Here is a 19,427-nt window from a genome sequence, read left to right on the forward strand (position 1 = left end):
GCCCCTTCCGACGCCGGTGTGTGTAGAACCGGTGCCGGGCCATGTGTGCGCTACTCGCCGGCTTGAGATACTCACTGATCAGCTGGCTGAGCTCTTCAAAGGAATTGTCCGCTGGCTTTTGGGATGCGAGCAGGTCTTTCATCAGTGCATATGTCTGCGGTCCACAGCTGGTCATTACATGCGGCCTCCGCTTGTCAGCTGCTGCCGCTCCCAGCCAGTCCTTCGTGACAAAGATCTGCTGGAGTCTCTCCACGAAGTCGTTCCAGTCCTCACCCACACAGTAATGTTCCTCTGGGCTACCGGTGGCCATCCTCGTGGTTTGGTGATTCCTGTTTCTCGTCGCCAAATGTGGTGTCCCTGCACTTTACTACAAAATCACACAAGGCATGTACTGCAGACACAGTCACTACGTGACCTTAACCTTTATTCACCAGGACCAAGGAGTGTTGACCCTAGGTGGGAACTCCCCTTTTATACCTGGAAACCCAGGTGAGGAGTGTCTCCCACAAGTTCACCCCCCTGTGGTCAGGGTGTGCTATTCTAGGGTATAAGTAGAGTGTACAGGAGTTGCATGAAGGTTACAGTTACATGAAGGTTACCGTTGCATGATGGTTACATACATGACAGTCCCCTTCTCTGACAGGGCTTCCCCTCCCCCTGACAGATGTTCCCTCTCTTACCTGGGCAGCGCTCGGCTGCCGACACGTTGCAAAGATCCGAGCCGGTGGAGATTTGGAGCTGATCAGCTGTTTAACGATTTCCAGCCTGATGCCCCTGTTCGCCCCGGTAATTAGAACAGTTTCAGCCTTTAGATCCGCCATGGTCAGTCTGGACCACCTGGGGACAGTTCACGTACCAATCCCTCTTCAACTGAGTGATCACAACCACTTGAACCCTAGCGCCTCTGCCACCGCACCTACTCTCAGGCTGTTCGACACTAGCTCCGCCTCCCGCTCCAAGCACCACACCCCTCCCAGCACCGCACCTTTCCAGCTCGTCCTGTACTTTGGTACTTTTTCGATTTTATAGAGCTGCAAAAATCAAAGGAAGCGATGTTTGAAAGTATCCGGGAGAGGAATTGTTTTTAAAACTATAGCTTGAGTACTGTTTTCAGTTCTGCTCACTGATACACAAGAGGGACAGTTAAACTCTGAAGGCGAAGCAGAAAAGGCTGAATTATGGGGAAAGACAGAAGAAACTCAGGCCATTCAGCTTCGAGAGTAACAGCTTGGATCTTTTAATAGATCCTCTGATTCTCAATCAGAAATTTATAGATTTAAACATCTCTCCAGAACTTGGGTACATAATCCAGGTTCTTCTATCTAGTACTGTGGGGGTGCTGTGTCGTCAGAGGGGCTGTCTTTTTGTTGGGACTTTAAATTGAAACCTGCCTGCCTGTTCAGGTGGATATAAATGATCCCATGAGACTATTCAAAGAGCAATGTATTCTCCCAGTGTCCTGGCTAACACCCTTCCCTCAACAGTTTAATGATCATTTATCTCATTTACTGTTCATGGGACTATGCTGTGTGCAAATTGTCTTCTGCAGATGCTCATGTTTTATCATAACTGTGGCTACACTTCAAAAGCAAGTAACTGGATGCATGATGGGATGTCATGAGGATGTGATCATTTACTTTATAAATACAAGCTTTTTTTCATTTGAAAGGGGACCAAGAGAAGGGCCTCATAAAGGTATATGAGATAGAAAACAGATAATGAGATGGGAGACATTCACTGGGTAATGATAGTAAATAGCATAGAAAAAGGTCCAGAACATAATTCAAATAAAACTGTGACAGTAAGACAAGGGAAATGGGTTCAAACAAATAAAAGAAAAATAAAGCACGGATGTCAGGATGTTTTCACAAATAATGATCAAGACCTGGGGTGGACTTCCAGGGAAGGTAATGGAGATAAAACCGTTGCCTCATTCGAGAGTTTGCTGAATGCTGTGATGGGGCAAGGGGCGGCTGGGGGTTGGAACGGGACTATAGAGTCTTTCTGCATGGGTGAGTTGAGGACTTAATGGTTTTCCTATCTGTATGTTTGAAATTATGCTTGGACTTTACTGTGTGCAGCAACTGGACTAATTGTTAATGCCCTTCTCCTGGCAGATCTTGAACCTGTTTAAGAAAAAGGTTTCTCGGAATTCAATGTTGTGCTGGGTAGGAGTAGATAGCTGACGTGTCCTGGGTATGTTCAGTGAGCTGCAGACTTCTCATGTTGAGTTGGTTACTTCGGGTGCCTTTGGGTATTGGTGGTGTTTTTTGAAAACCGTGTGCAGGGGTGAGGGGCTGTGGGAGGGAAGACATTGATTTGAGACGGCATCCTCAGGTGATCATTGCCTGCTATCAGAATCATACAGCACAGAAGGGAGCCATTTGGCCCATCGCATCTGTACCAGCTCTTTGAAAGAGCTGTCAAAATAGTCACAATTCTCTGCTCTTTCCCATACCCCTGAAAAGAAAATATTCAAGGATATATGCAATTCCCATTTGGATGTTACTATTTAAATCTGTTTCCAGCATCCCTTTAGGCAATGCATTCCAGATCATAACAATTCAGATCATAATTCGTCTGTTAAAAAAAAAAAGTTCTCCTCTCCCCCAATCACCTTAAATCTGGATCCTCTTGATTCTGACCCTCCCGCCAGCAGTAAAAGGTCCTCCTTATCTACTCCATCAAAATTCTTCACAATTTTCACCACCTCAATTAAATTTTCCCTTAACCTTCACTGATCCAAGAACAACAATCCCAGCTTCTCTAGTCGCTCCACATAACTGAAGACCTTCATACCATTCTAGTAAATCTCTTCTCCAAGGTTTTGACATCCTTGCCAAAGTACGATGCCCAGAATTAGATACAATACCCCAACTGAGGCCTAATCAGTTCTTTATAAAGATTCAGCGTAACTTCCTTGTTTTTGTACTCCATGCCTCTATTTAAAAAGGCAAAGATCCTTATGCTTCTTTTAACAGCTTTATCAACTTGTCTCACGAACTTCAAAGGTTTATGTACCAGCTCTGTTTGTATGTCAGAGAACCTGTAGTTTACATGATGAGAAGCAGATTCCTGTCTATGATTTTATCTTAACATTCCTGTTATCAAGGTACAGAACACAATGCTAATGCAAAGCACCTGATCTGCCTTGTACACAACCTTCTGCAGCACCTGCCTAGCTTGGTTATGCAAACAATAGCCTTTTAAAATATCACCAATTACTCACTATTTATTGTATGAGCACACATGAACTTTCACACATTAACTATTTGTTGCTTCAATGTGTTGCCTTCTCCATTCTCGCATTGGTAAAGCTAGAATATATTCACATTAAAGACAAACCAGTTTCATGTGAAAACCCTTACAAGGACCAGATAACAGGGATGGGGATTTTAAAAACCCTACCCGCTTGATGAAAAGAAGGGTAGGTCGGCAGTTTTACCCTCCCAGATCAGTTACCTATCTTGGAAATTTGGAACAGACCCACCATGCCATGTCATCCCGAGCATGGGAAGGAATGTCCTCCCTGAAAAAGGCAGGCACAGTACACCTCCTACATCATTTCCTGGGTTGTGCTCGGTAGACATCCAGGAGGAGTGCCAGAGAAAGTGGGCATTAGAGGTTGCTGACAATCCTTTCAGATCAAGGGGTCATAAAAAATGCTTCCAGCAAACTCAAACCTTCAGCAAAGTTTCTAATTTGTTTGGGCCAGCAAGGAGACTAGTGTGGGGTCCCACTTCATTTATATTCCGACTGAGCATTGCTTCCCTAGACTCACTACATTTAATGCTATTTCCAATCATCAGTCAGTTTTCCCAGTCTGCAGATCATGCGTTTGATTTGTTGGATATCCCTGAACCAAACTTACCATCTGCAAACAACAGCTTTGTTTCCAACCTTGCTCCAAATTATTCAGTTATGCAGCCATCAATCAATGTCACTGCTCTTAGGTTGGACGCTTATCCTATGCGGAGAGACAAGAGAACTTCTTTTAACTTGTCTGGCTGCATACCATGCTGGGCACATTGAATAGCAGAACAGATTAACTAGCAACGTGTCCTGGTTGTATAATATGAGCCATCTCCCAACAATAGCACACTATGGTTTGAACTATTCAGTCAGAGCCCAAAAGGAAGTTGTTTGTGTCACTGCAGGTCTGAAGAATTAAAAAAGTTAGGAAGCAAAAACAGGATCCGCCACCTGATCAGGACTAACAAGGAGATCAAAGTCTTCCACCTGTGAGCTCGCCAGCTGGTGCTTTTTCTCCCATTCATTTTAAATGGACAGTAAAACTGCCAGCAGTGTGCAGGGAATTAGAAATCCTGTCCAGAGTCTACAGATTGGTCCAGCTTTAAAGTGGATCATTGTACTAGATATAGGAAGGCATTCAAAAAAGCTGTTTTTTTCTTTAATTTTTATAAAGAAGTGAGTAAGTCAGTTAAATATTCAATCAAATTCCATGGCTACAATAATCAGGCAATAGAAATGAGTCGTCAGGCTTAGACTGACCAGATAAAGTGAATCAGCATCCCATTCAAATGCAACAGGGTGGATTACAGAATTTAGTGCACACACACACAATGATGGAACCTGCTACATGTTCAGTTGGCTTTATTCAGAAGAGACCCTTGTAGTTTTTAAAGCTACTTAGCAGCTTTTTGCCACTTAATTATAGCAATTCAACTATTCAGGGTTTATAGTTAATTCAAACTAGGAGACTCTTGTTCAGATAAGAAATGCCTTTAATACAGATATATTGGAGTAAAATCAGAGATCTATCAAGTAAATTACATTATTACTTTTTGTAACAGTTAACAAATGGTCACAGCTGGATTCTCGATAGCATCCTCTTGAGCTGCTGACTCCTTATCTTTCTCTTCTGAAAATTCTTTCTTCCTGTTGTCTTGATTCGCATAGCCTTTGAGTAGAATAGCTGTTACTTTATACCCTTTTCCTCCCATTCAAAAAGCTGTGAAAATCTGCAGCTATTTCAGCCTCACAATAGATCATTCTACATTATCTCTATCTCCCCTCCCTCTGGCAGGAGTCATCTCTGAACAAATTATACAGACCATGTCACACAGAATTCATGACTGAGCTTGGCTTTACAAATTGATAAGCAATGGTATGCACCTTTCTTACTGATTAATAATTCTAGTTTGAAATGAAGCTGCATCAGCAGTTACAAAAATGGTTCAAATAATGGCTTAATTTACTATGATACTTGGCTTCTCAGCTTTTCCAATTTAAAACCTATTGTGTTGTACAGCCATTTTCTACTAATTTATAAAAGTGAGTTTTACATACAATGCATATAAAGGAAGTTACAAATAAAGGTTGTTCATTAGCAAAGGATGTGTAAAATAAGCTTCTTAATTTTAAACTTGTAATATCACCTATTAACTGATATTAGCATAGATAATAATGGTATTGGGGGTAATTTATTGACATGGATAGAGAATTGATTGGCAGACAGGAAGCAGAGAGTCGGGATAAACGGGTCCTTTTCAGAATGGCAGGCAGTGACGAGTGGAGTGCCGCAGGGCTCAGTGCTGGGACCCCAGCTATTTACAATATACATTAATGATTTGGATGAGGGAATTGTGTAATATCTCCAAGTTTGCAGATGACCTTAAGCTGAGTGGTGGTGTGAGCTGTGAGGAGGACGCCAAGAGGCTGCAGGGTGACTTGGACAGGTTAGGAGAGTGGGCAAATGCAGTATAATGTGGATAAATGTGAGGTTATCCACTTTGGTGGCAAAAACACGAATGCAGATTATCTGAATGGTGACAGATTAGGAAAAGGGGAGGTGCAACAAGACCTGGGTGTCATGGTACACGTCATTGAAAGTTGGCATGCATGTACAGCAGGTGGTGAAGGTGGCAAATGGTATGTTGGCCTTCATAGCTAGGGGATTTGAGTATAGGAGCAGGGAGGTCTTACTACAGTTGTACAGGGCCTTGGTGAGGCCTTACCTGGAATATTGTGTTCAGTTTTGGTCTCCTAATCTGAGGAAGGACGGTCTTGCTATTGAGAGTGCAACAAAGGCTCAAACTGATTCCTGGAATGGCAGGACTGACATGAGGAGAGACTGGATCGACTGGGCCTGTATTCACTGGAGTTTAGAAGGATGAGAGGGGAGCTTAAAAACATAAAATACTGATGGGATTGGACAGGTTAGATGAAGGAAGACTGTTCCTGATGTTGGGGAAGTCCAGAACCAGGGGACACAGTCTAAGGATAAGGGGTGAGTCATTTAAGACAGAGATGAGGAGAAACTTCTTCACTCAGTTGTTAACCTGTGGAATTCTCTACTGCAGAGAGCTGTTGATGCCAGTTCATTGGATATATTCAAGAGGGAGTTAGATTAGGCCGTTACAACTATAGGGATCAAGAGGTATGGAGAGAAAGCAGGAAAGGGGTACTGAGGTGAAGGATCAGCCATGATTTATTGAATGGTGGTGCAGGCGCAAAAGGACCGAATGGCCTACTCCTGCACCTATTTTTCTATGTTTCTATGAGTCTGTTTACAAGTAAAATGGTGTTGTCCTTGACTGTGCAGTGCTTAGATCATACAGTGAAAGACCCTGTAACCTGAAAAGACCTAATCACCAGGTGATCACCTTTCCTTCCCAATCCAGGTACTTTCCAGTATCATTCTGTGACAGGTTGGCCAGCACTTTCATCATACTGCTGACACTGTCAGTGACTGTCAAGGGAGCCTGAAAAGTAGTAAATAAAACTTGATCAAGATTGGGTTGATCCAAATATAATCAGGTGCCTGTACTGTACTTGTATGCCTGCCCAGTTGGCATGTTACAAAAGTTGATGTTACACACATTCTGCATGCTGAGTGTAGGTCTCTTTACACCACTCCTATTCCCACTTTTAATCTTCCTAAATCCAAGAAAGTCTTGCATCTTAAGCAATCTCCCATCTCCCCCCCCACAAAGCTCATTGCTACAGAGACACTTGCAACCCTCCCACTACTCAGCTGAAATCAGATACTTTGGACACAGTGTGTACAGCTCATACCACAGAAAGCACTTACGTTTAAACCTCCCATGTCGGTTCTAACCCAGCCGGGATGGATAGCAGCACAAAGAATCTGATGTTGCCTCAGATCCTCGGAAAGGCATCGGCTCGCCATGTTTAACCCAGCCTAGAAGTGAAACAACACAGCTTTATTTTAGATCAGAATGATGATCTGATGCCGGAGGTGTCCCCACCTCTGGTCCAAACCTCAACTGGTTTCACTGCCGCTTGCTTCAATGCAGCAAGCCTATTTCTTGCATTGGTTCCTCCTCCCTCCAAAAGATATTTCGGCCCCTAATTTTCTTTGTCTACATCATGTATAGGAATAGCTTTCATACATATACTAAAAGCACAGACATACCTCTCCACCATCCTCAGCTCGATGATGACCAGTATGCTGCTCGATTTGTTCAGCCATGATTAATGTCAGGCAAGTAGAGCTCCCTCCAACAGCAAGACTGAAGCTAACATGTTTACTTTGAGCAAACGCTAGCTCCTACTCCATCCCTGTCTGGCTGCTCCTTCAGACTGAAATCAAACCCAAGTGCATACTTTGCCCCCAAGTGGAGCAGGACTCAAGCACATAAATCTAGGCCAACACTCCAGTGCAGTGCTGAGGGAGTGCTGCACTGTTTTTCCAGAGGAGATGTTTAACATCCACTTGAGAGCACCTTGGTTTAAGATTCCATGGCACTATTTTGAAAAACAGGAGAGTTATTCCCAGTGTCCTGGCCAACAAACAGATTATTTGGTCATTATCACATTGCTGTGTGGGAGCTTGCGATGTGCAAATTGGCTGCTGCATTTCCCACATTACAGCAGTGACTACACTGCAAAAGTATTTCATTGTCTGTAAAATGCTTGGAGATATCCGGTGTTTGTGAAAGGCACTATAGAAATTCAAATCTTTCCTTCTTTAAACCCCACATTCTGGCCATCAAGACAGCCTATTTTGACCTACCACACCAGAATCTCACTGCTCCTCATGCACACTTGCCCCACAAGTAAATAACCGCCCCCGCCCCCCCCCCACCACCCAAACCACTCATGCTTCCTCAGCCAAACTGGACAACATTACCCTCACTGCTTCCTCATACCGGTCCCTCCCCCTTGCCCCTCACCTTCACTACAGCCTCTTGCATGCCTTTTATCTACAAGCTTGATTACACGCCAATGCTTTCCTCACTGACCCCTTGCCACCAACGGCCTCCCCAGCCCCTTTATTTTCAACATCCTTGTACAAGTTTTTCCATGGACTTTGAGCATGCAATCTTTGCATCCTCCTTCAGTCCAGTGTTAATGTCCACCCTTCACTCATCCAACTCTAGCCTCCTTTGCATCTCATCTGCTCCTGATTTTGGTCTCTGCCTCATCCCTTGCTGCACCTTCAGCCATCTTCACGCCAGAACATTCTTCCTAAACCCTTCCAGCTTGCTACTTCTCTTCCCTCCTTCAAATGGTTTCTTACCTCTGACCATGTCCTCTGTCACACCTCCTGACTTTCCTCAGCTGAGTACCTGCTAAGCTCTGAAGCACTTAATAGATTTCATGAAGTTAAAATGAAATGTAAAGGCAAAATTTTATTGAATCTGCCACTTGTATTTGCTTCATGGGTTCTTCAAAGAATTTATAGCAATACATTGCCATTAAGAACTAGTTGGTTTATTATCACACTGCACATTACCAGTTCACCCAATTAGACTCAACTGCATACCTCTGGATGACTCAGACCCAACTGACTGGGGTTTTATTGAGTCTTGTGAACACCAAGTGACTGGCTAAGCCACTCAATGGCATACTCAGGTGCATTCATTACACCACTGGAGCTCTGCAATGTCCAGCCTCAGTTGGTGACAGACCTAGACTCATGGAAGGTAGAATCACTCGAATACCCTTTTGAGCACAGTTGTCTCTGGAGGTGCTACTATAAAATGAGGCAGGTGCAGACTTCCAGAGGCACAAACACACATCACCTTACTAGATAGCTCGGTCCCTACCTCCAGTGTCAAAGCACTGCTGGTGCCAGAAAATAACTGCTGCACGTGTACAAATACTACGCTTGCGCTGCGGTTCCAGTTGTTCTCCAAATGATTCCTGCAGTTTAAGTGCAGGAAGCTTGGAACACAGGCAGCCATGCCAACTGCACAACCACTTCTGCTGGAACCAGATCCACTAAAATTAACAGAAAGCCATCAGAAAGAGCTGCATTGAATGGTTCTCTATCTGGATCAGAGATGATGAGGTCTGGAGCTGAACATAGCCTGCAAATCAAGTGTTTGGCCCAACCTCAAACATGCAGACTCAGTACAGCATGGACTCAATTTTGGGGACACAGGGGGACTCCATTTTGCTCCCAGTCCAAAATATCAATATCCCGAGTTGAGATTTTTGCAGAACTACTCGAGACTTGAACATTCCTTTTCCATGGTGCTCCCTCTTACCTACCTTGCTGATGTAGTAGGAGTAGAAAGGCTGCTGGATGAATGATTCAGGGCACTTCTCAATAGATCCAACAATAGAGGAAATGTTGATGATTGCTGCCTTGTTACAATTCATCCCTTCCAAATGACTCTGTTGAGCTGCTTCTTTCAGATGGGACAGGAACATCTGATAACACACAGTACAAGACCAAAGTGAATTGCAGAAATTGATCCGATCTAAAGGCAAACTCTACAAACAAGAGATGATTCACCACAATCCTAAGAGTAGCAGTGAGGAGTTTGTACTGTCCCTTCCCGAGCACAGCTCTCATCACTGGGTAAAAAGCCCAATGTAAAGCTCCTGGATTTACCAACTTTGTATTTTTTTTTTAAATCATGTTTTATTATTAAATAGGTACCTCTGCATTCTGACCAGACTGCTTACAATGGGGTAAATTATTTAACTGGAGCAATTATTGGTGTGAAAGGCCAATGTAGATGACAGGCGCCCTAGGTCTAGTTTTTGGAAGCTACTTGGGGTGGGGCAGGAGGAGGGAAAATCGTGTACGTGATCCAGGGGTCAATGACAGAAGCTGAGCAGTGGCAGCAATCAGTGACGGGGCCAGCACTCAGTGATCAGCAGTGAAGCTCAACACAGAAAAAGTGAGGGGAGTCCTAGCTAGTGACTGTGGGAGCACCGACAGGGTGGCTCCAGCCTCCTTTGGATAACTTTTTTTTTAAAAAGCACTTTAGTTCAATGTTTTTTTGGGAACCGTTTTCAGCACACGTCTTCTACAGCGAGCAGTCACATCAAGCTTGCTGCTTGCTGGAATCTTTGCGATGAGAGACAGGGACACAAGATTGGTCTCAAATTTTGGTGGCGAGTTTCAAGAAACAGCCCTGCTGATACACGTGGAGAAAAATACTAGCAGAGACTTGACCGGCTGAAGGACAGTGCAGAAACTGACCATTCTAGATGTTACATTCCAGCCAGTGAGTCACTCTTGGGGCACAGGGTCAGAACTAATCCCCTCATCTCAGCTAAAAATCAGGAGTACAGAATAGACATCAAGTAGAATGGGCAGAGAAAAAAAAAAGTGATCCCAGCTTATCACAGTGGCTGGTTCAGATTTGCACTGAGGCCAGAGAGTTACTGAGACCCCCCTGAATGGAAGAAACAGTTGGCTTCCAGCCCCTATGCTACAATATATCACAAGGTTAAAGGATGAGACAGAGACACAATCTAAGGAAATGGAGAGTTCATATTTACTTCCAGCACTTACAAATGTGATTTTCAGGTTAAATCACTGCTATTAAGGAATGCCTGATAAGTCAGATTTAGTGTGTGGCTATGATAGCATTTGGAGCAGAGGGTGGCCTCCTGTCAGCACTGTTGACACAAACTTATTTTAATACAAAATGAAGTGAGATTCACTCCCAACACTACAAGAGTAAACTACTAATGTTCAAAATGTCACGTTAAATATTAAGCCATTAAATCAATTACCAAGTCTAAAACTGCAAATTTGGAGTTATTCACCGTTATTGGAGAGAAGAACATTTGAAAAAGGAATGGCAATGAATGCATGCATGCTTTTATGCCCAGATAAAGCATGCAGCTTATAGTTTGACATCAATGTTGCTCTCATTCTATGCCAGTGCAGCCTGTAACTGTAGGAATGCGCACCTGCAACTAACAAGCCAGTATTTACATTCTTCCAGAAAAGGAGAGAGTGTGTGGATTGCTGGACAGAAACTAAATTACCTTGCTGATCATCAGAGGACCAATCACATTTGTTTGGCAAACTTTGGTCATTGTCTCCATAGTTACATTTTCCAGGGATTCAAAATGCAGAATGGCTGCATTGTTAATCAGCAGGTTCAGGCTGGTTCCCACGCTGTTTACAGCTGCCTCAATGCTAGCGAGGTCCAAAACATCTTAATTTAAAAAAAAAGTGGTTAGTCTTACTGGTCAGTTAAAAGCCATGCATCTGTGAGCGCACAGGCTAAGCTTCGGCTTGGTGCACTCTACCAACAGGAAATCATGCTTGACAAATCTTCTAGAATTTTGAGGATGTAACTAGTAGAGTGGACAAGGGAGAACCAGTGGATGTGGTGTATTTGGACTTTCAAAAGGCTTTTGACAAGGTCCCACACAAAAGAGAGAGATTAGAGTGCAAAATTAAAGCACATGGTATTCAGGGTAATGTATTGACATGGATAGAGAACTGGTTGGCAGACAGGAAGCAGAGCATGAATAAAATGTGTCCTTTTTAGAATGGGAGGCAGTGACTAGTGGGGTGCTGTAGGGCTCAGTGCTGGGACCCCAGCTATTTACAATTACATTAATGATTTAGACGAAGGAATTGAATGTAATATCTCCAAGTTTGCAGATGACAGTAAGCTGGGTGGCAGTGAGAGCTGCGAGGAGGATGCTTGGAGGCTGCAAGGTGACTTGGATAGGTTAGGTTAGGTTAGTGGGCAAATGCAGTATAATGTAGATAAATGTGAGATTATCTACTTTGGTGGCAAAAACAGGAAGGCAGAATATCCTCCGAATGGTGACAGATTAGGAAAAGGGGAGATGCAATGAGACCTGGGTGTTGTGGTACATCAGTCATTGAAAGTTGGCATGCAGGTACAGCAGGCGGTGAAGGAGGCAAAAAGCATGTTGGCCTTCATAGCGAGAGGATTTGAATATAGGAGCAGGGAGGTCTTACTGCAATTGTACAGGGCCTTGGTGAGGCCTCACCTGAAATATTGTGTTCAGTTTTGGTCTCCTAATCTAAGGACATTCTTGCTATGGAGAGAGTGCAGCGAAGGTTCACCAGACTGATTCCCAGGATGGCAGGACTGACAAGACTGGATTGACTAAGCTTATATTCACTGAAATTTAGAAGAATGAGGGGATCTCAGAAACAAAATTCTGACAGGATTGGACAGGTTAAATGCAGGAAGAATGTTCCTGATGTTGGGGAAGTCCAGAACCAGAGGTCACAATCTAAGGATAAGAGGCAAGCTATTTAGGATCAAGATGGAGAAACTTCTTCACTCAGAATTGTGAACCTGTGGAATTTGCTACCACAGAAAGTTGTTGAGGCCAGTTCATTCGATATATTCAAAAGGGAGTTAGATGTGGCTCTTACAGGTAAAGGAGCATGGGTTATGGAGAGAAAGCAGGAATGGGCTACTGAAATTGCATGATCAGCCATGATCATATTGAATGGTGGTGCAGGCTCAAATGGCCTACTCCTGCACCTATTTTCTATGTTTCTATGTCCTGGTGTTTTGACTGGCCTTGCTGAATTCAGGAGGTGACACTTTGGTAGTCAACAATCTATAGAACACCTTTCACATAGTGAAATATCACAAGGCACTTCAGAGGCATAATTAAATAAAAACATACAAGTTAAAAAGAGAAAATGTTAGGTGGGGTATCTAAAGCTTGGTGAAAGTTGGGTTTTAGAGAGTGGATTCTATAGTGAGAGGCCTGGCTAGCTGAAGGCACAGCTGCCAATGGAGGGGGAATGCACATGAAGTCAGAGCTGGAGGAAAGGATTGTAGAGCTGGAGGAGGTTTCAGAGATAAAGGAGGGACAGGGCTATTGAGAGATTCAAACGAGAATGGTAATTTTAAACTGGCTGTCAGACAGGCAGTTCAACATGGAGGCAGTAGGAGTCGTCGAGAGCAGATAAGGTCATAATAGGCAAATCAAATGAGAATCTGCGACTCTTTCCTGTAACTCCCTGTTTAACGTACCCAATCAAGTGTGTGCTTCGAAACCGCTCCAAGCAAGATCAGGAACAAAATTTTGACTGGCCATGGTGCATTATCTTGCCACAGCCTTTGACACAGACACCCACACCACCCTCTTTCATTGTCAATCTCGATGGGAGGACCAAGTGTAATCCACTCTTATCAATCAAACTGTAGCCAGAATATCCTTTCCAGCAGAAATTACTGGATAGCACTCAGCAACAGAAACTCTGCTTCCACTCTCCTTAACCCAGGAACACCAAGGCTGACGATAGTGCCTGCAGTCTTGGCCTGGTTGGAAAACAGCTAACTCAGTGCAGACTATGGGCTGAATTTTAGTTTTGATTGGGTCTGAGTGCCCCTCAGGGGTGGTAATGGGTCTGGAAATAGTTACTACCAGCTTCCAGCGCCCGCCAGAAAATTTGGTGCTGGCTTTGTGGTGGCGTTGAGCAGTACCATCTGGGATCATTGCACCGGTGTGCAATGCCCCTGGTTGTGACAGCAGCATATTTGGTTGGAGCGGCACCTGTCGTGAGACCGGCAGGGAAAGCTGGTGGTCAGAGCTGTTCCGTCAGCGAGGGAAGAAATGACTGCATGAGGTAAGTGTGATTGTTGTGTGTTTTCTTTTTGCGATTTATCTTTATTTGGGGTCAGTAATATATTGGGAATGTTGTGTCCCAATTTTTTTTTGCAGTGAGGCCCGTTAAGGTGCTCCAAAGCCAGCTCTTTAGCAATGGATTTTCAGTTGTTCATCCAGCCTTGTGCCCCAAGAGAGGTGTGGAATGCCTCCTTTAATGCTCCACTCCCAGGGCACAGCAACCTAATTTTTTGGCTGCTGTCACAAACCATTTTCCGGTGCAAAATTTACTGACCCACTGCCATGAGTGCCCCAAGAAGCCTGCAATTGAAAATCCAGTCCCAGGGGTTCAATCTGGTCTAGGCTTGTCTCACAAGTAGGTGACGCTTTCAGCAAGCTCTCATTGGTAAAATGACAATGTCCAGTGTTAAAGGTCCTATTTTACTATCAACCTCAAACGAATTGACAACTTAAATCCTGTTGACAAAAAAATATTGCCTTTTCACTGGAGCAAAGAGTTACCTAAATGTGTCATGAAGTAGGTTACTTACCCAGCTGTATGAGCTCCACATTAGAATGTTTAGATCTCAACTCCTGCAGCTCCTAAAGTAAAAACAGTTTGTTAGCTCATTACATCAAGTTTTACCAGCCAGACCTGCTCCCAGTCAAACTGGTGGTGATGTTGGGCCAGCCTCCAGTGATACTATGGAGGACACCACTCAGTGGCTCATGATGATCTCGCCTCCAAAAATAAAAAGGAGTTCCATTACACACCAACACAGGTTAAAGTGACACTAGGGCCCAAATGTTCAAGTTTACCAGATGTCTTCAGGGCAACCAGAAGAGGAAAATGGGTTGGAGAGATGCAAGGGGTAAAAGTCAACTTTGACAGGTGCACAAAAGGGTGGTAGTGGATCGGCCACCTATTCCACACCCCACCCGATTTTCCTTTCCATTGACTCAATTACCTCACCAAATGGAGTACATTTCCCACATGTGCTTGCTGCAGATGTTTTAACCCTTCAGAAGAACAGATTTAGAGACAACCTTTAACTCTAGCGTGCTCCCAGTGTGTCTGTGCTGTGCTGGGAAGGCAGAAATTTCACATCTACTGCTTTCGCATAGTAGCAGAACACCTGTTCGCTGCCTGATCGAGGGAGACAGCTATCCCAGTGCCTTTGCACCAGGATTGCATTACGCTCCCCTACAGCTTCTGCAGGACAGCCCCAGACTGATATGGCAATATAACAGCACTGACTGTTTCGTTAATTGTTGTTCTGACTGGACACAGCAACACTGATCTCCTTCACCCGCTCCTGAACAGTTCGATACTATTTATTGAGTAGTAAATATGGCCCTCATTGTGTTTTCCAACGTACAAGAACTTGCACTGATCTGTACTGAATTTTATCTGCCATACTTCTGCCCACTAGACCACAATCTTCTGCAATTCTGCAGCTGCTTTATCAGGGTCCACTTCAAACCACCTCACCCTAGGTTTACTATCATCCACAAATCACATTGAGTTTCTGAATCCAGACCATTTCTGTGGATCCGAATTAGTAGAGGGCCCAGCACCATAAGACTAGTGGAGGACAGGTTTTTTCACCTGGAGCATATCATCAAGTAGAAGCTGTTTGAATTTCAAGTCTCTTCTATTCCCATCTACAAATACATTCCAGAGTGGATGAATGCAGAGATTTTTCTCTAGCCCTGTTAATTTACACAGTGTCACTGCAAGTTCAAAATGCTATCTGGTGAGTCTTTGTAAAGCCTCAACAATCCATTATGGGATTAGTTTTCCTACCACCCACCCTCCTATTCCACCAAACAACCAAAAAAAAAGGTCAGAGAGAGGATTTAATACAGCAGAAAGAATCGGAGTAGTGGCCATACTAAACCCAACAACCTGCATTTATATAGTGCCTTTAACATTGTAAAAACATCCCAAAGGATTTGAACACAAGGATGAGGAGAAGTTTAAAATCTCAAAACAAAGAGGGAAGAACTTGAAAAAGTGATGTTATAGCCAGGACTGGCTGCACTTGAACTGGGCTGAGACCAAGGTCCAGCAGAAAGGAGCATCAGACTGAAACGGATTTCAAACTAATAAAAAGGGGATGGGGAGAGTTCAGATGGATGTAATAGTAGCCTAAAGATAAAGGGGCAAGAGAAAAGATCAGGATACAAAGAGATGAATGCAACATACTCAACTGAATAAGTTATAGGAAGCAATAATCACTGCAAAAACAACAGTAGTGAAAAGTAAGGGCATATTAAATTGTCTGTATAGCAAATGTACAAAGCATCAGCAATAAAACAGCAGAAATTGGAGGCAATAATTAGAAGTGAGGAAATCGATGCAATAGGAACAACAGACATGGCACCAGACTGGACAGGATTAGTTAAATCTGGCAGCATACACTTAATTGTCATTTCTAAATACAAAGAACAGGTGCTAGGGTAAAAACAGAAAATGCTGGAAATTTCAGCGAGTCAGGCAGAACCTTAGGAGAGAAAGCAGAGTTAACATTTCGATGACCCTTCGTTAGAACTGGAGAGTGTTAACAGATTCTTAACAAGCACTGATGGAGGGGAAGAAACAACAAAAGAGAAGATCTGAGATAGGGTGGATGACAGGAGAGATGAGAGAGACAAAGAGAAATGGTAATGTGAGGAGTGAGAAAAACATTAGTCAAGAGAGGGTGTGAATGGCAGAATAATGACCAACTGCCATTCGAGACAAAAAGAAAGGAAAAGGCTCAGTGGGGGTGGAGGAACAAAGATTGGCAGTGGTTACACTCAAATTGTTGAACTCTGTTGAGTCCAGAATGCTGTAAAGTGCCTAATTGAAAGATGAGGTGCTGTACCTTGAGCTTGTGTTCAGCTTCATTGGAACAGTGTATGAGACAAAGGACAGAGATCAGAGATCAGAGTGGGACTGGAGTGGAGAAGTAAAGTGACAGGCAATCAGACACTCGGACACCCAATCTACATGTGGTATCCCCAATGTAGAGACCACCACAATTTGAGCAGCAAATACAAGTAAATCACTTACCGTGGAGTATTTGGGGCTGTGGATAGTGGGAAGGGAGGAGGTAAAAGGACAAGTATTGCATCTCCTGCACTTACACAGAAAGGTGCTGTGGGAAGTCAAGGGGGTGACTGCAGAATGGACAAGGGTGTTGCAGAGGGAGCGGTCCCTTTGGAATGTTGAGGAGAAGATGTGATTGGTGATGGGATCATGCTGGAGGTGGTGGAAATGGCAGACGATGATCTGTTGAACATGGACGCTGGTGGGGTGAAAGGGTGGGGAACCCTGCCATGCTTTGGAGAGAGAGAGAGAGAGAGAGAGAGAGAGAGAGAGAGAGAGGGGGAGGGGTGATATCAGAGGTGTGGGAAATAGAATGGACATGGTGAGGGCCATGTTAACCATGGCAGAGAAGAGTCCTCTGTTGAGGAAAAAGGAACTGGATACAAAGCGAATAAAATTTTCAAGTTCAGGGCGAGAGCAGGAAACAGCACCAATACAGTCATCAATGTACCAGGAAAAAAAAAGCGGTGAGGGATTGCTACCAGTGCCACATGCTAGTCAGAGTAGGAATTGTAGGATAGCTCAGATGAATATATGGCTTGAGCAGTGGTGCAGCAGGGAGGGATTCAAATTACTGGGGCATTGGAACCGGTTCTGAGGGAGGTGGAACCAGTACAAACCGGACAATCTGCACCTAGGCAGGACCGGAACCAATGTCCTAGGGGGGAGTGTTTGCTAGTGCTGTTGGGGGAAGGAGTTAAACTAATATGGCAGGGGGATGGGAACCAATGCAGGGAGACAGAGGGAAACAAAATGGAGACAGAAGCAAAAGACAGAAAGATGATGAGTAAAAGTGGAAGAAGAGAAACCCAATGCAAAAAACAAAAAGGGCCACTGCACAGCAAAATTCTAAAGGGTCAAAGTGTAATAAAAAGGCAAACCTGAAAGCTCGATGCCACAATGCAAGGAGTATTCGGAACCCAGGAGGGGGCTCTGAGCTAGTTAGAGTGGGAGAGAGCACAGATGAAAAGGACCCCAAGAAAGAATGCAAAAGGCAGGAGGCAACAGATCAGAATAGCACTGGGGTAAGTGTAAACCACAAGGTGATAGGAAGGGACAATATGCATGAATATAAAAAGGGACTGCAGGAGGGGTCAAAACTAAAAATCATGGTTTAAAAGCTAGTATTAAAACACTACCTAAACGCACGCAGCATTCAAAATAAATTAAGAGTTGATGGCACAAATCATTACAAATGGATATGATTTGGTGGCCATTACAGAATCGTGGTTGCAGGGTGGCCAAGACTGGGAATTAAACATGCAGGGGTATCTGACAATTTGGAAAGATAGACAAGAAGGGAAAGGAGGTGGGGTAGCTGTGTTAGTAAAAGATGATATCAGGGCAGTTGAGACAGACGATATTGGCTCTAATGAACAAAATGTTGAATCATTGTGGGTGGAGATTAGAGATCGTAAGGGGAAAAAGTCACAGGTGGGCATAGTTGAAAGGCCCCCAAATAATAACTTCAGTGGGGCGGGCAATAATCAAGGTAATAATGGAGGTATGTGAAAAAGGAACAGCAGTAATCATGGGGGATTTTAACCTACGTATCGATTGGTCAAATCAAAACGCACGGGGTAGCCTGGAGGAGGAATTCATAGAATGCATCCGAGATTGTTTCTAGAACAGTATGTTACAGAACCTACAAGGGAGCAAGCTATCTTTGATTTGGTCCTGTGTAATGAGACAGGATTAATAAACGATCTCCGAGCAAAAGATCCTCTCAATGAGTGATCACAGTATAGTTGAATTTGTAATACAGATTGAGGGTAAGGAACTAGTGTCTCAAATGAGCATACAATGCTTAAACAAAGGGGACTACAGTGGGATGAGGGCAGAGTTGGCTAAAGTAGACTGTAAACAGACTAAATGGTGGCACAATTGAGGAACAGTGGAGGATTTTTAAGGAGCTCTTTCATCGTGCTCAACAAAACTATATTCCAGTGAAAAAGATGGGCAATAAGAGAAGGGATAACCAAGGAAATAAAGGAGTGTATCAAATTAAAAACCAATGCGTATAAGATGGACAAGGTTAGTGGGAAACTAGAAGATTGGGAAAATTTTAAACGACAGCAAAGAATGACTAAGAAAGCAACAAAGAAAAGAAAGATAGGATTACGAAAGTAAACTTGCGCAAAACATAAAAACAGATAGTAAAAGCTTTTACCGATATATAAAACGGAAAAGTGTGACTCAAGTAAATGTTGGTCCCTTAGAAGATGAGAAGGGGGATTTGATAATGGGAAATGTGGAAATGGATGAGACCTTAAACAATTATTTTGCTTCGGTCTTCATAGTGGAAGACAAAAACCATGCCAAAAATTGCTGGTCACAGGAATGTGGGAAGGGAGGACCTCGAGATAATCACTATCACCAGGTGGGGGTAGTGTTGGACAGGCTAATGGGACTCAAGGTAGACAAGTCCCCTGGTCCAGATGAAATGCATCCCAGGGTATTAAAAGAGATGGCAGAAGTTATAGCAGATGCATTCGTTATAATCTACCAAAATTCCCTGGACTCTGGGGAGGTACGAGCAGAT

General features: G+C 43.7%; 1 protein-coding gene across 1 annotated transcript; it reads right to left on the minus strand.

The window, feature by feature from the left end:
* Positions 1-4,749: 4,749 nt before the first annotated feature.
* On the minus strand, positions 4,750-14,394 carry LOC139254638 (C-signal-like; the record flags this gene model as incomplete). Its single annotated transcript, XM_070873756.1, has 5 exons — positions 4,750-6,725; positions 7,055-7,165; positions 9,484-9,645; positions 11,224-11,396; positions 14,343-14,394. Coding segments are annotated over 5 exons (612 nt in total), but the record flags the coding sequence as incomplete, so codon positions are not given.
* Positions 14,395-19,427: the final 5,033 nt, after the last annotated feature.

Source organism: Pristiophorus japonicus, unplaced genomic scaffold, assembly GCF_044704955.1.
Source record: "Pristiophorus japonicus isolate sPriJap1 unplaced genomic scaffold, sPriJap1.hap1 HAP1_SCAFFOLD_561, whole genome shotgun sequence".
NCBI lineage: Eukaryota > Metazoa > Chordata > Chondrichthyes > Pristiophoridae > Pristiophorus > Pristiophorus japonicus.